Source organism: Crassostrea angulata, chromosome 3, assembly GCF_025612915.1.
Source record: "Crassostrea angulata isolate pt1a10 chromosome 3, ASM2561291v2, whole genome shotgun sequence".
Classification (NCBI taxonomy): Eukaryota; Metazoa; Mollusca; class Bivalvia; order Ostreida; family Ostreidae; genus Magallana; species Magallana angulata.
In genome coordinates this window covers 56220086-56237407 of record NC_069113.1, presented here as the reverse complement: position 1 = coordinate 56237407, position 17322 = coordinate 56220086, and the positions used below count along the sequence as shown (strand labels likewise).

Here is a 17322-nt window from a genome sequence, read left to right as displayed (position 1 = left end):
ATGTCTTGGATGACTCTCACTCACGCAGCAATGAAACAAATGGCAAACTCTGCCATCCTTATCAACGGCATTGGAGGTTTAGGAATTGAAATTGGTAGGTAAAAATAACAGAGATGTACTTGTAGGTTTAAGGCCTTTGTTGGTTTACATGTGTTCTCACTTGTCAGTTTACTAATGACCCCAAGATAAGAAAGGTTTTCTATGATTATCAAATATCATAATTATGCATGATCACAGAATCTCAGCATAAACAATGACAATGAGAATGGTTTATCTTTACAATTCTAAGCAATTTTAAAGTTGTGAGCTAAAGTTTTATAGACCAAAGTGGAGGTCAATGGATTAGTTAAATATCAAATGTGGTATGTATATGACCATCATTTTCTTTGACTTGTCTCTTTTCAGCCAAAAACATTGCCTAAGCTGGATATAAACCTGGGTTTTTTCATGAAGAGAACAGCTTTCCTAAGAGGAGAATTTCAATTGATATTTTAATGCCTTTGATGTCCATGAAATAAGGATGTATGTAAAACTGATTTTAATCTCCAAGGAACTGTTAGTATTTAGTGTTATCCAAAAGCAGTTTACACATATAAATTCAAATGATTTATTGGCACTGACCTTGACCTTGGATCTTGTAGAATCTGACCATCCAGGACTGTAAACTGGCCGAGATTCAGAACCTGGGGACACAGTTCTTTTTGAGAGAGGAAGATGTCGGCAAAAACAGGTCAGCGTTCATATCAACATTGACAAAAACCAGTGTTTGTCATATAGCAACACATTTATACAACTTCAATGGATAGGACATTGTTTCGTTTATAGAATGGTTTCATTTCACATATCAACTACAGCATGCCAGATACATTTATATCTCCTTTGAAGGTGCTAAATATATCGCACACAACCATCTCGTTAACTTATTCAAGTCTTGTTCGTATCTCTGCACAACTGTTCAACTTTAACAAATTGCCTAATTTTATTTTATTTTCATTTGAAGCTATCCACCTTGTCCTCTTAACAATTATTGATATAGTCTGTCTTTTTTGAATGGTTTGCTTTCCAGAGCTAAAACCAGCTGCAGTAGATTGGCAGAACTGAACTCCTATGTGTCTCTGTCTGCCTTGAAAACAGGACTAGATTGTGATTCGGACCTGTCGTATCTGGCTGGATATCAGGTAACAATCTCATCAATGTCACTGGATAAATATTGGAACAATCTAACCTGCCTCACAATATTATATCAATAGATATCGAGAGCCTATCTGAGTTCTCGTCTATCTCAGTACTGTCTAGATACAGAAACAAAAATCACATTTATTTCATCAAGCGTTTAACTCACAATATCAGGTTTTATGTAAACAAACCCACAAAGAATGAAGAAATATTTCACCTTCTCCAAAAGCAGTAGGAAACAGGTGTCTTACCTACCCTTCTGTAGGCGACTGCTAGGTAGCAACCTCTATTTATTCTGCCCTAATTAGTCACATGTCTAATAATTAAATTGAAATAGTTAAAGGAAGTGAACATGAAAAAATTATCAAGGGCTCAAATTTGTCAGTTTGATGTATATAATGATTTTGTAAAGCCAATTAGACATAGCTTTCCTCAGTAAGAAGATATTCCATTATAAGTAACTAATTCTTGCAATTTATGGGAGCCGCCATATTGATAAAATCATTACCTCCCTGCTGGGTTATCTCTAAGCATCTAAGAGAGGGCAGCACTGATGCCGACGTCAGTGAGACACATTGCATTTTGACACATTGGTTAATCAACACCCAGTTACGCAATTAAAATGTCATCGTTAGAAAGTGAATTAAACAATGAAACTGAAGTTGAGGGCTATCAATTTGAACCAGAGTTTACAGAGAAAGAAATTGAAGCCCAGAATGATGCCCCTCCACCTGCAGTTAATGTGAATGAGAGAGGAGCATCATTGAATTGGTGTACTTGTGAAAACTGTACAATTCTACCTACATTTAAGGAATGTCTTTGTTGCTATGAATTTGAACATTATATGGCGGACTACATTAACGAGCACATAAAGTGCATATCCCAGCACCCAGATTTTGATACAGTGTGTCTTAGTCCTGTCATCCTCGAGACAGCTTATATTATCTATCCAAGATATACCGGTAAAAGAGAGGAAGAGCCCCAGAGCACTTAAATAACAAGTAAGACTCCCAAAGAATGATTTCAAATACAATCAATATTTATTTGAAATATTTAAACAACATCTCAGTTGTGTATTATCACTTGCACATACATCTGATACAATCTAATTCTGTTACAGACAATCAAGATTTATGGCCTACAGACAGTTTATAAATTGGGTTAGGCGAGGTCAGCCTCTTGGGAAAAAGTTCAGAGTTGTTATTCCATCATGTGTAGTGACAAAAATAAGGAATTGATTTCCCGATGAGCATTGAAATCATGAAGGATTTCATGAAGCCTCAGACACTGATTCAGATTCTGAATAAGTACATATATTTATCAGTGTAAAAAGACTGTAAATAAGAATACAGATATTTACCTAATGTATACCTATATACTTGCATGCATATATTCATTGTAAAAATGACATAAAAAAAAAACCACCCAGTTACCTTGATATCTATATATCAAACACTTGAATAAAGTGGATGAAATTTAATTAATTTTAAATCTTGAAATATGGGCTTCAACAAGCTCAGAAGTTGGGGGAGCTGGAATTTTAGCTATATTCTGTGGTAGTGTTTTCTTTTTTGTCTGATGCATTGTTGTTAAGTTTGATTTTAATTCTTTTTGCTCCAGAACCATATCCATCAAGTCTAATCTAAATCCATAATCTTTTTCTTCATAGAGTCTCTTGGCAGTCCATCTTCCAGTAACTTTTGAGAAAGCTCTGTAAAATTTTGGTTGACCCTCATCATCAGTTTTTTGATTTCTCCAAATATTGAAGTTATGGTCAATAGCTGACAACTGTGTACGGGCTACCATTGGTCATATTTGAATTCTTGACGCTTTGGAATGTACTTCAGCATCATTGAATGATAAACCTCAAGTTCACCAGTATGACAAAACATATTCAACTGGCGAATATCTTTTAGAAGTCTTTTGTGAAAAATAACAGTCAATAGGGCTTTGTGGGCCTTGCTACCTTTCTGCAGCCATTTTTTCTTTCTCGTTTCCTCTGTTGAGAGTTGTGGGTGACCACATTTTGTATAATTGTTACCAGGAAATTCGTGCACATTACAAATATGATGTTCTAAAGACCTCCACATTTCAACAAGCAAATCAGGATCACCTCTACAACGACATGCACAATACCAAATATGATTGTTTACACTCCTTATCCAAGGAGCTAAATCTTCACATCCTTTCTTTTTTGATGCTACCAGAAGCTTTTTACATATACTTTTTGCTAAATGCCAAACATCAAACTGATGCTTAATACCAGGGTGTTCTTTTCTAAGAAAACTCCGTATTTGTACATGTCTGTCAGTTGCTAAAGCTTTTATAGATATATTGGATTGTTTTAATTTTGACAAGATTCTTTTAAATCCTTCTAACTCCATTGTAGAAGATGACCCCGTTTGACTTACTTGAACAACATTAAAATCTAAAATTGCAGAAGTCATGGCCTCCATGACTGTATATGTACAGTATTTAGCGTTGAAACCTGGAGAATCACATCTACCATCTCCACAAATTACTAGGGGTTTCCTTTTCATTTTTTTAAGAATATCATTTTGTTGTTCTCTGTAGTACATATCTATGACAGGTAACACTAATGTTCTGCTGTTATTGATAAAAGTTGTTCTAGATATTATTTGTAAATTCATGCACTAACAAAGTTTGAAATGCCTGAGAAAGTTAATCCACTAAAATATGTGGCTGCTGATAACATAATGTTACCAATGGGTTGTTTCCCTACAAAGGGTTGTGATTTCCAAGTAAATTTATGGTTGTTCATGCAATTAAACTCCACAGACAATCCTGTCCCATTGACATAATGGTTTGTAGCATTGGCATCAAACGGTTGTTTGCCAACTTGGCACACTAACATACAGAAAAGAGATTTGATACATGACCAAAAGACAATAAATTTTGAATCCTCAGTAGGATTAACATCTTGCTCTTCATCACTTGATAAATTTGATAACTCATTTGTTGACTCATCTGAGGGAATGAAAGAGAAATCTGGGTCAGCTTTGGTAGTAATTGATTTGACATGCGATAATTCTTCCGATTCAAATGTGTGCGAGAAGCACTGTGCAGATTTCACAGGTGTAGAGGAGAGAAAAATAGTGTCAGTTTCTGATGTTGAAGGAATATCCTGGAATATTTTTGAATATCCGTGATCAGATGTTGCTAGACCAGGGTTTTCTCTTGATCTACAGTTGACACAGAATTCTGTTGATTTTTCAGTTCTTATGTCACATTGTGTTCCCATATCTTTCATAGTTCTTTCATCCATGTATTCAAACTGAATTCCAACATCAACAGTGTTCTTTGAATTCTACAAAACAGTATGATTTTAAATTTAAAATGCCTTTGCTTTTACTTTACAAAATAGATATATACATTAAACTTTTAAATTGCTTACCTTTGGTTTTTTTGATATTCCTACAGGAATTGTTTCTCCTTTCCTTTTCTGTCCCGATCTCCCAGTATCATAAGAACAGCCTGGCTCATCTATATTGTCATCATCTTCAGCATTGACAAGAATATTTTCAAGTAGCTGTGAATTCAAGAATGATACAAATTAAGGCTTTTATTTAATGCACAGATTCATTGTTCATGAATTTGACTGTATCAACGTTAGTTATTAAAATAACCCTATACTCACTTCCACTTTTTCCTTCTCTTTTATTCTTTTTTCACTTGTTTCCCTTTTCTTTGGAGTTTTGCTGTCAAGGAAAATAGTAGGAACTGCCCCCTTTTTCAGTTTTTTTCTTGGTTTGAAATTCATCAGCCGTGCCTTTATTAAAGAAATATGCTATTTATTGAAGATTGTTTATCAAAATATTTATATTTTGTCTGTATTTGAAAATCATTCGTATATCAAATGCATATTTAACTTAAATTTAAAACATTAAAGCAAATTCCTACCTCAAGATCATCTTCAAAGCAATCCTCTTCAAAGTGTTTTTCACACACAATTTTATGATATGCAAACACAAAAGTCTTTATGTTTAATTTCTCATTCCCCAAATTATGAATCCATCTTTTGCACAATTCATAGTCACGCTTAGGGTCAGGAATGGAAAATGTATTAAATCCTTGTCCCCTTCTGACAGTGCAAAATGTTGCTTGACATTCAGGTATGTTTTCCCGTAGTGCGATCAGTTTGTAACACTGACCCAGTCAGCAGCAGCAATGTGTCTCATTTACGTCAGAGCACAGATGCATGCTGGGAAATAATTGATGGCCTCCATTAACCTTTCACTGAGAGTGTTTAATTGATAAAATCTCTCAAAATAAATAAATTCAATAGCTACAACTTTCATTATCAAGTTTCAGAGGACTTTTCAAGTTAATTGCAAAAGGGTTATTTTTTCCATGTTCACTTCCTTTAAGCTTACCCATTGACTACTAGTGATCAATAATGGTCTGTAGTGCCATCAGTTTTGACCGTTTTCTTTGTTATGTAAATTCTCTGCATTTAAAAACAAGTAGTTTTTGTGTTTTCAGTGTGTGCTATTGACAGAGGCACCATTGAAAGTCCAGATTCGTGTGAACAACATCTGCAGACAACAGACCCCTCAAATAAGAGTAAGTATTGAACATTTTTTGGACAAGTGAAGTTAATTTCAGACAAGTACATAAGATTTTTTTGTTAGGGAAACAGTTATTGTATTGCCCTGTTTACATCATATACTCATAGGATTCTGTGATGTTGTACCTGAAGACTTGGGCCATCTTTGAGAAATGATTGTTTGTCCCCTCCCACCTTAGTACTTAGACTCTGAGTTGTTAAAGAAATATGCATGAAGTAAAGTCTAACCTTTATAAGGGAAAAATGAAAAATGAAAATAGATCTGGACATGAAATGAAGGAAAAAGATGCACCTGAAGAAGTTGATACTAAATCTGATTTTAAGAGGACCATATTTTGGTCATTCGGTTGGGATAACTTTTTAAAGTTGACAAGCAAATAATTTTGTATTAATGCACAAAGAAAATTTTTCTGAAATTGTTATACAGTAATGCTCGGCATGACTCCTTTTACTTTTGTACTGGAACCAAATTATTTCCTTTGACCCAAAATTTTTACTTTATCTTGCACACAGTGAGTACAGCCTTAATACATAAAAAAAATCAGAAAGGTACATGAGAAAATGAGAGAGTTATCAGGAATTTACCAGCTGACAAATTTTAGAATGATTTTTTTTTGTTTTCTTCATTTTTGAGGATACATGAATTCTTGGACAATTTTTCTGTCAATAATTTCAGACTTTTGATTTTGTGGATTGACTTTGAAATTCACAAAAAAAATTGATGTTCACAGTATATTGATTAAACTATAGTATGATTTGACAAAGGTGATGTGTTGGGCACAAAAATTATAATTTTTCTCAGAAAAAGTTATGATTAACAAAATACTTAGTAAAACATGTGAAAAAAAGAATCTCTCATGATTTGCGATGGTATATGATTTCATTCAACTCGTTGTGTGTACAACTCATTGGATAAAAATCATATACCATCGCAAATCATGAGAGATCCTATATATGGCCAAAAATATAATGTGTCAAAGTTGAAGGCGGACCTGCTGTATTATTTGTTTGCCCCCATCCTCCTTATATGTTTATGAGTTGTGATGAAAATATTTTCAATCATGATAATGAATGTAATTATTCTTTTTGAAAAGGAAAAACCTGGTGTTGTTTCATGTTTTAAGAACAAAATGCATGGATTTGATACTGGTGATCACGTGACATTTAGAGAAATAAATGGAATGACCGCCCTTAATGGTCGGACTTGTGAAATAAAAGGTGGGTTTATTTCTAATATTGCAAATCAAAGGTGGGCTTAATGCAAATGACTTGTGGAATTAATAATGGCCTAATTGGGGAGCCTTCAGTGAATATTATGTAAATAATCTTAACATCTGAGTGTGTGACTCGTTCAGTGTTGTCCCCATACACGTTTGAAATCTGTGACACGACAGGAGAAGAATTCGCTCCCTACAAACATGGTGGCATTGATGGACAGGTCAAAGTGTCCCACAATGCCTTGTTTTTAAGTAGACATTACACATTGTTAAATAAATACATATGCTGACATGTAAAACAAATGGAACATTCTATTTTGTAAAAACTTTGGGAATAAATTAGTACTATGAAAAAGAGCTATTTGCAACACTTTATTTGAGGCCATGGCTTCATGGTCATTGACCCAAGCTTGCTCTGCAACTGCCTTTTTGAGTGGGGAGTTGATTCTTTATTGACTCTCAAATTGAAATTGCAATGGTTCAGCAGGTGCATTATACCATGCCATTTTTTGCTTGACAGTTGATCATCCCTTACTATACCACACCATTTTGCGCTTACAATTAAGAGTTTTGAAGATATGTAAATTTATGGTCTTTTCAATAAAATTTGTTGTCAAATATTTTATTTCAATGAACATTTAATTTTGTGATTAAAAATTTCTCACAAAATTTGTCTGAAAACAAATACTGGTGAAACTACAGTACATGTATTGCTTAAATTTTAATTTTGTCTTATATAAACTCTTTCTCATGCATGATTGCCACTTTATCAACCGCTACTTTTTACTTGAACTTTCATGTTAAACTTAATGAATTGTTTAAAAGTCATAATACTTTGTAAAAGAATTATGCTTATCTTATAAAAAGTACAACAATAATGTAACAAGATATTGTGTTATGTCAAGTATAGTCAGATTATGTATTTGTAGAAATCTCTGGAACAAGAAATCATGAACCCTTCCCTGCTGATTCCAGATCTGTTTAGGTTTGAAGTAAGTCATTGTAAATCATCCAATGAGATTCTGTTGGTAATCAAATCACTCTCAGACCTATCATTAATGTTTATTGTATATATTATACTGATTAATTAAAAGACAAACCTTTATGATGCAGCAGTCATTCAGATTTTAAATATTGATGAAATTGCAAACCTTGATGGTGCAATAATAAGATATTACTTTAATATTGATATAAGATAAAATAAGTTGTAGTGTAGCAGTCATAAGATATTATTTTAATATTGTATTGATTAAAGATAAAAATAGTTCAGTAGAGACAATTAAGGATTGTTCCTTTCAAGGTCATTTTGATTTGTCATTGTTATTGTGTTTTCTTTCACGTCCCTCTCTCTTTTTTAAAGTTCCAGTACTTAATTCTTTTTTTTTGTTTCAGGCACCTGCTAATATTCATTTAGGTTTTCTAGCTCTCAATAGATTTAATGAAAAGTTCAAGAGATTCCCTCAAGCTTGGTGAGGACTTAAATTTCATTATACCCCCGCAAACGAAGTTTAGGGGGTATATTGGTTTCACCCTCTCCGTCTGTCTGTCCATCCGTTTGTCCGTCCGTCTGTCTGTCTGTCTGTCTGTAGACGCAATTTTGTCCCCCTATATAATTTTTAACTACTGCATGGAACAGTCTGTAAATTTGTACAGATGTTCATCACTATCTGAAGATTTTACAAAGATTTAATTTATAATGGGGTATGTTGAAAATGACAGTTGTTTGACCTGAGCGTAGCATGGTCACACTAAGATTATTCTTTCTAATTTTTTCTAAGATCAGACAAGATTTAATGATTTTATGACAGTTTTTATTTTCCTTATTCTATATATTGTACATAGAGTAAGGGAGGTAATCCTTACAGATTTTATTAATTAATTAATAAATAGTATTAAAACATTTAAAATATATTTATGTAAATACATCCAGATAGAGTTTTTTTTTGTCTTTTTGTCTTAACTAAATTTATTTTTTATAAGTATTCTATCAACTAACAATGCAAAATCTTTGTTTGTCAATGATAAATTCTTGGGAGCTTGGGAACATCAAAGACAAGTGAAGCTGAATTCATTTGTCCCATGGGAGCCATTATCTGAGCCATGGTTAGGATGGAGCATGTGTTTAGGGAAAATTGATAATCTGTAAAATGGGCGGTGGTTTTTGGGCTATTATAAATCTGTTTCACGTAAACCAAAAGTTTCTATCATTATAAGGAAATAAATCATATCATTTTTAATAAAGAAGTTAACTATTTTTAGAAGTTGTCTGAATTTATTAGTCAAGTAAATTGATGAAGTGACCTCATAGGGCATTAATTCAAATGAAATTCAAAATTCCTGATATGATTGTAGTGTTTTGGCAATTTTAAAATTGTTTGAAATATCAAATTTTTTTTTTTTTTTTTTTTTACATAATTTTACATAGTATGGTAATTATGGTTATGTTTTGGGAGTTTATTAAATTTTACAAGCTCATCAAAGAAAATCATAGTCCTCTGGGATCAATTTTTTTATATGGAAATCCATTGTACCACAGGAGAAAGTGGGGAAAATTTGAAACAACTAATTGCATCTGTCAAGACTTTTATTTGAAATATATTAAAAGTTTTATCAACAGAAGAGCATTGCTTAACTACCGGTATTTCCATTTACTGCAAAGGGAGGGGTTATTGTCATTTTGTTGGTTTTTCTATAAAATAATTAAATAAATAAAAAAATATCATCGGATACATAAATTTGTAAATGTATTACTGTTATACATATGTATTTACAGTGAAATTCTGACAATTTTGTTTTTAATATTTCTTTGTTAACTTTTTTCCTAGAATTTTTTAATTTGTATGTGTTCCAAACTTTTTATTATTCAATTCAATTTTTTGTCCCATTTGAAATTAGCCTTGCGGGGGTATTAGTCCCATTAGGACAGTTCTGATTTTTTTTCTGTCTTAATATTTTTGGTGTTTGAAAAGATGGAATTAATAAAATTGGTGTGATTTGTTCTCCCCCTTCCCCTAATTAACGAGGCCGGGGCTAATTTTTTCTGCCCTAGATTTTTTAATGAATTTTTTTACGAGAATTTCTATTGATATAATTATTATTTTAAGATAAAAAAATAAGACATTTACCACACCGTTTGTTTAAGGGATCATCTCAAAGTTTGTTAATTTTTAACATAGAACCCTATGGGATTTTGCTTGAAATGTACCAAATTTGCACATTTTTTAAACTTCTGCCCTAGGGTTTTCTTTTTTTGTTCTACATAATAAAGTTATTGCTAAAAGGTATCAAATTGTCAAATAGAAAAACCCTTTTACCTCCTGGTTTGTTCCAGGGGTCTTATCAAAGTTATTTTTTGTATGCCCAATTTCCAAGTTTGTCAGATAATTGCTATTTTTTATTTGACAAAGACGGAAATGGTGATCTTTATTGTGTTATTAAAACATTACGACATATTTAAGTAATAAATAAATATATAACATCACATATTACGGGTAATTAATATAAAATACATTATTAATGTCTTGAAATAAATGAATTAAGCGATATTTAGGCGGGTTAAGAAAATGTGACAGAGGGTTAGGCTTGCTGAATGTAACGTACTTGATATGGTTGTAAATATATATATGTTTGAATTTCCCGCTATTCCTTTTACTCTCTAAACCTGTCACTGGAGTGACGTGTACACGGTAAATTTTAAATACCGCACTCCAGTCCGTGCAGTCCAGCAGAGTGGACGTGTGTCTATTTAGAGGCATGTGGTAGTCACCAAGATTGGGAAACTTTTCCCTACTTTGTTCATTTCCGTATGTTTGTCACCAATTTCAAGAAATTGTGTTAAAGGGGATGACGGTTTATACCAGCTAAATTATGACAACAACTTCTGAGACGAGTACGGAGCGCCAGACCCGCCATTTTTCATCCATATCGGGGACACGTGGCGTCGATGTATGGTGACCAGGAGCGGTCTACGCTGGAGACGTTTGAATATGTGTGTTGTGTTGTGGTGTCCTAACTGTCTACGTACCGGAACAACGGTTGTGTCATCTGTCCGTGTGTCTGTGTGTCCGTGTGTCTGTCTATGTGATGTCCGGGGTTTGGGTGAAAAGTCACCGGAAATATACCTAGGAACCAGGAAAAGGAAATGTGACGAAATTTATTGAAATTTCACTTTCATTGTTTTGAATATTTGTTTCTGATATTTTTGTGAAATTGATTTGAAAGTTGATAAACGAGTTTAAGGAAATTATTTGAAAATCTTAATATATGTGAATCAATTTAAGTGTTTAAATTTTGGAAAGAATATTTTGTTTTGAAGTCAATTTAAAGATTTGTTGTTGAAATTAGAGTCGACTCTGTGTGTTAGAATCTGGTTTAATATTTCGTTCATTTATTTTTTTTTCTTATATGTATTTTTTTTCTTACTAAATATTTGTTTGTTTATTTTGGTGTTTTGGTTGTTTCTGATACAGACATCTGGCAATTCCAAAGAACTCGTCTGATCATTATATCAGTTCAGGATATATGATTCATGACACTGAACCCTCTTCACGTTTTCGACCCGAGCCCAAATATAGCTTATACTTCGAAACATTTATGTTTATTCCACAATTTTACACATCAAACGAGCTATTTTCAACAAATTTCGCTGAATATCTGTAGTTGAAACTATCACGCCATGGCGTGAACAGAGAAAAATATGACGTCACAATACAAATGAAACGCTGCGCGAAAGCGTGCGTACTCGTTCTGTACTCGGTCTCGTTAATTACTAAGTTACTGTAATTTAAATCTAAACACTGAGGCTTCAATTAATCATTGAATGCTTTATTTGGATGTCGTCAGTCCTATAACACACCTAGCGGTGCAGACAAATACTGCGTGTTTACATTCCCCTACGCATGCGTAGATTTGGGTTTTTTTATATTTTGTGTTGGCCCACACTTAATTCTATTATTCTCTTTTTAATTTAATTTGATTACTTTTGAACACTGTAATTTTTAAAAGTTAAAATTTTCAAATGATATATAAAAAATGAGGAGATTGTGTAAAATTTGTCATTTGCTAAATCATGGGTGTGTTGTCCCCATGTCCCTTCAACAATTCAAGTGCCGTATATATATACGTATGAGGTAAACTTGACATGTTGACAGGTTCAAGTTGACGCCACTATTATTGTTTAGATTACATACATGTAGATTGAATGAGAAAAAGAAAGTGTGCAGGGTTTAAAAATATTAAATGGCATAAAATATAGCATAATTGTCTAATATCAAACAGTTTTTATTTTGTTTAGAAAACATTTAATGCAGATTTAAACAAACATTCCATTCTTACCTGTATATCAAAGAAGTGTCTATGAATGACATGTTAGAAACAAGTTACATATACCGTATATCCGGTTATTTTCGCTTGTCACAAAATTTGAAAAAATGTGTAACTCTTTTATTTGCGTCGGGCATTTTTTTAAACAATTTATAAAGTTTTTTATAACAAAGAATAGCAGATACAATTTCTGCTTATTGAATATTTTGTGATATAAAAGTGATCGCTAAAAAATCGAAATTTATATAATCGCCAAAACTACTGGATAAACGGTGTCAGGCTTATTCAGAAAATATTACAGGGAACGTTTTAAACATTTTCCTCTCATCTGTTAAACTCAAAAATGTTCAAGCTAGGGATAGATATTCAAATTTAAGTCAGTTTTATGCAGGAAACTATGTTTGGCTGTAGATAAAATTATTCTCTCTTTGTCTAGGTGTGTGGAGGATTCAAGTAATCTTGTATCTCTTGCTAAAGGACTCAACACAGAACTCACCGACAAGGTATTTTACATGTAAAAGAGATTGATTAAGAACTTTTCAATCTAATTAATATAAATTGAATGTAAAAGGAATTTGTTAGCCCATCCAATACCTTGTAAGAATTGAGCATTAAAGTTACTTTTTTGCGAATTTAGATGTGTTAAATACTGAAAACCAACTTTTTTCGCTTGACTTTATTTCGCGATTTACTGGAAATAAACTGGTTTGCAACGACTAATTCTTGCTAACAAGCCTTATCCAGATCCATGTTGTGATAAGAATCAATCGTCGAGGGCTGTTTCGCGGCGAGAAATATTCGCGACAACAAGGTTCTCATGAACCGCACAAAAATTTCTCGCACGTGAAAAGAAGTTGGTTTACAGTAATGTGTAATAACTGACAGAACTTCTAAGTGTAGAATTTTTTTATTGGAAAGTGTTTGCCAAAATACTTACAACAAGAGATCATTTGTAAAATAACCCGATAAACAAAATTATATCTTAACCAAAATATATTGAGAGTTTTCTTATAGGTTGATTTTCATTATGATGATGTTAATATTTAGGTAACAACAATAGACGAGGATCTCCTCAATGTTCTCTCGTACACAAACACCGGATATCTGTCATCGCTGTGTGCGGCTCTGGGGGGATTCGTGGCACAGGAAGGAATCAAAGCAGTGACAGGCAAATTTACACCACTCAAACAGTGGGTAAGTACATTTTATATACAAGAGAAAAGTAACAGACAAAATTACACCAACACACATATATTTTTTTTTTATTAACGCTTTAGAGGAAAAAAAATTGAATTTATTTTTACATTACATAGTTTTTAATGTACATATGTGAAGTTGAAGACCCAAACACTGTTCAGGAGCCTCGAAAATACCATTTAAAACATGGTATCAAAAGATCAACAGAGTAACTTCTCTATTTCAGTAGAAAACGGATTCATAGCTATGTAGAAAATGACAGGGCTGAAATTTACAGGACCCAGATCTAACCAGTTATCAATTGACCTAAAACTTCCGCCACCTAAGAAAGATCATGAACTGCACAAAGTATTAATCACAAAGATTTTCAACATCGCTACCTTCACATCCTGCATGAATGAACGCGGGTTATTTAATTTTTTCTGCAGTAACCCACAAGAATTACCAAAGAAAGCATTTTGTTGTTTAAGTGTATGCATGACTGTGTAACAAAAGGCAGAATGTGCAATATTTTTTGTATGGAACACCTGAAATTATGATGGAATTTTAACAGTAAATTAAGGATAAGTGTGTTCACGGTGTGACCACTGGGGCGAGTGCAGCAGGAACCACACATCCAACATGCATCATCAACTACATCCCATAGACTTGCCCCACTCTAAACAACATCACTTTCTTTCAGATACTTTTACCCCCACCCCATACCCAAAGTTAGTAACTCTAATATGTACTTAAAGTTGTTCAACCTATAACCGTATATTTTTTTTCACCTGCTGCAATTCACTTTTTTACTTTTTCATTTTTTACAACATTACAGCCACAATTGTGGGAAAAATGTCACTTTATGGTATATAATTGTGCAAAACTGGCTTAGTGTCTCATTAAAGATATAAGCTAGCCTTCACATAGTAATTATTGTGATTTTATTTATTTTACAGCTGTACTTGAATTGTAGAGATGTAATAAACAAAGAAGAGGCAGCAACACCAGACATGTTTACACCAAGGTAAGTGAAACAATAGCTAGGTTATCCTCAAAATAAAACAAAGATATCATGTCCATTGTAGTGTTCTCACCATCATCAGAACACACATCATGTGACCTAACTACTGTGCAAGATTTCAATGACAGTGTTGTGCAGAAATGTTTACGCTTCTCAAAGAACTTCTCAAAGAAATAGCAGATGATCCTATTAAAAACTTTCATGTAAATATCTGGTACATATACACCTGGATTTAATTTTATTTTTAACTGAACTTAAATGTGTAACTCATGGATTCTCTGTGTGGTAGCAGTAAGTATTTTATTGAATTGTTTTTGTCTGAGTGACTGATGGTATGAATACAGGGCAGCCTGGAGGTGTCCTGCCATCTGTTGACAGATCCCCAGGATCTCCCAGGAGATGTCTCTATATAGATTACCTATATACAGTCCCTGATCATGGTGGACTAGGACCTGTAGCTCATCTAAAGCTGCTTGTGATAATGTTGTATCAATGTGTCTGTAACACAGGGACTCTAGGAAGTGTAACATTACAAGCACTTGGATGAATAATGCAGACCTTCTGTTTTGTAGAGAAGACTGTTGTTCTGGTAATAGTTCACTGATATAACATATTTTATTGATAAGTTTGATATCCCTTGCTACAGCCTGTCTGAACTTTGTAGACCAGGACTGTCCCCCTACAGCCTCAGTATACCTCTCTCTGTCTACATGTCCCCAATACATCAGATATGGCTGTGCTAACTTGACCTTTGTCATCTCTATAACAGATAAAGCTTCCCTGTATCTGAGTGTCTTGTAATGATACATGGCAATGTACAACATGTCAGAAACAAACCCAAACCTGGCTCCTAATTTCAGCATGTGACAAGACATTTTTTTTGCAATATACACTTGTTTGTTTACACATGTGTTTGTGTACATGTTGTGTAATATAAAAGCAGTACACTGAAGGATGGTGGCTGTATGTTTCTGTAAACTTACAACTTGATACTGTGACAGAGGAGAACCTATCAACTGTTCTACTGTGTGTAGGAACTTCATACAGCGCTGAAGGTCTGATGTGTTTAGTGAATGATTACTTAATATCTCAACAAATAATTCTACATCAAACTCAGCCTCAGAGATCAGAGTGTGTTCATCAGTACACACCGTGAGTCTGGGATTACAGAGGACATCAATGATAGAGGACCTGATGAAGGGACTGTGTAGCAGCAATGCTATACCCTTCTCATACAAGCCATACAGTCGCCTGAATAAACTTGTTTGTGCTTGGCCATGGATTTTGCTCAGAAACATATTGTTTTCTGGAATGAAAAAGTTTGGACTAATTCCTTCATACACCCATTTAAGGAGAAGTTTGAAGCAGACCCAGAAACCGGCCAGGAGATTTTTTGGACACCAGTGAGGTAGTGTGTTTTGTTGAATGGCCCAAAAAACAGCTGTTTTCATGTGGTAGGAACACAGCAGTTTATCTTCATCTCTTATTCCATTGTTAATTATTTCCTTTAAAAACAATTTCATCAAACCATACGTTAAGAACTGTGTATGATTCATTGAGTATACAAGTTTGTATTCTGCCCGAGAGAAAGAAATTCTCCATTCGCTGTCTTCATGGTTTCCTAGTTTGTGTCCTATTGCTACAAAGTGACACCCATTTCTGATGATGTCATTGGCAACATGAGCTAAGGGCCATGAGTGACATCTGTCTATCCATGAGGCGGCAGAGGGAGGCCAAAAATCACTGACAAAACAATGAGCATCATCGTATTCTATTGTACCATGTAATCCACTGTTACATGGCCCATGTACTATAGAATCAGGTCTTCCTAAAGTTCGTGTCATCTCTCTGTATTTAGAACTTGATATATAGAGTCCCCCATTCATCCTCAAACACGATGACAACACTACCCGGCAAGCTCTTTCCAATGGTAACCAAAGTAATGTAAATCCTGGTGGACTCTCAGAACTGTCACAGAGAATCAGTCTTTGTCTGTGTATGTTGTAAAACTCAGTCTGAGAGAATTCCCAGATCACTCGGTGGTTAGTTGGCCAGAACATAGTGTCTACGTCTGAATCATGTAATCTGAAGCCTTCTCTGTGACTTCCACTCCTCATAAACCTCACCAGTTCATTTTTATTCCTCAACAGCTCTGACATATCCGCTATATCTCTCCTGGAGGTCACCTGTTGTGGTGTCCCTATCGCATGACACATCCCCACATACACTGACTCTGACATTTTCTGAAGAGCCATTCTGTAATTGAAAAATGTCTGAAGTCAAGTCAGGTGTGAACACCAATATCTAAAGTGATTTTTGTTACTACTGAACATAGTAAAGAAACAAAATCTAATATACATGACTGTAATAAAATAATTTAATTAAATCTTTGAGTTAATATTAGAGTGCATTTCATAAAAAAACTCTAAGGTGCTAAAAATAGAACATGGAATTCAGAACAGTTACTTTTCTTGTGTCATTTTGAAACACTCTGATAGATGTTAGAGATTTATAGATAAATAATGTTATTGTAATTAAAATACATCTAAACCAGTATACACATAGTAAATTTAGATCCACTCTTTCTTAATTCATACACCTGAGCATATATCCTAAGGGCAGCTAGTGCTTGATCGTGAGTTGGCCAGTTGATATTTATACCCCCTTCGAAAAAGGGAGGGCATATTGCTTTGCTGCTGTCTTCGGTCGGTCGGTCAACCAATCCACCAACAGTTTCCGTTCATTTTCTTCGCAGAGGATGAACATATTGAAATGAAATTTGGTATACAGGTTTGTCATGATAATATATAGGTCAAGTT

The 17322-nt window shown here is 33.9% G+C and overlaps 4 protein-coding genes across 4 annotated transcripts in view; 2 read left to right on the top strand and 2 right to left on the bottom strand.

Annotated features, from left to right (window-relative positions):
* Window positions 1-2341, top strand: LOC128176990 (ubiquitin-like modifier-activating enzyme 1). Its single transcript, XM_052843495.1, has 5 exons — window positions 1-94; window positions 551-555; window positions 642-730; window positions 1067-1178; window positions 2297-2341. The coding sequence occupies exons 1-5, from the start codon at window positions 1-3 to the stop codon at window positions 2339-2341; spliced, it is 345 nt and encodes a 114-aa protein (XP_052699455.1).
* Window positions 2342-2813: 472 nt separating this feature from the next.
* LOC128176989 (uncharacterized) lies at window positions 2814-6204 on the bottom strand. The gene is made up of 6 exons (XM_052843493.1): window positions 6190-6204; window positions 5098-5343; window positions 4835-4966; window positions 4577-4726; window positions 4132-4504; window positions 2814-2887 (listed from the first exon to the last, which is right to left on the bottom strand). The coding sequence occupies exons 1-6, from the start codon at window positions 6202-6204 to the stop codon at window positions 2814-2816; spliced, it is 990 nt and encodes a 329-aa protein (XP_052699453.1).
* A 690-nt stretch (window positions 6205-6894) lies between these two features.
* LOC128176988 (ubiquitin-like modifier-activating enzyme 6) overlaps window positions 6895-17322 on the top strand; it is a 42279-nt gene continuing 31851 nt past the window's right edge. Inside the window, exons 1-7 of the mRNA XM_052843492.1 lie at window positions 6895-6982; window positions 7120-7202; window positions 7911-7973; window positions 8374-8450; window positions 12740-12806; window positions 13351-13497; window positions 14439-14506. Coding sequence (XP_052699452.1) covers window positions 6895-6982; window positions 7120-7202; window positions 7911-7973; window positions 8374-8450; window positions 12740-12806; window positions 13351-13497; window positions 14439-14506 — 593 coding nt within the window. The remainder of the gene's footprint in view (window positions 6983-7119; window positions 7203-7910; window positions 7974-8373; window positions 8451-12739; window positions 12807-13350; window positions 13498-14438; window positions 14507-17322) is intronic.
* LOC128175327 (uncharacterized) lies at window positions 14758-16758 on the bottom strand. Its single transcript, XM_052840861.1, has one exon. It carries the CDS (start codon window positions 16756-16758, stop codon window positions 14758-14760), a length of 2001 nt encoding a protein of 666 aa, XP_052696821.1.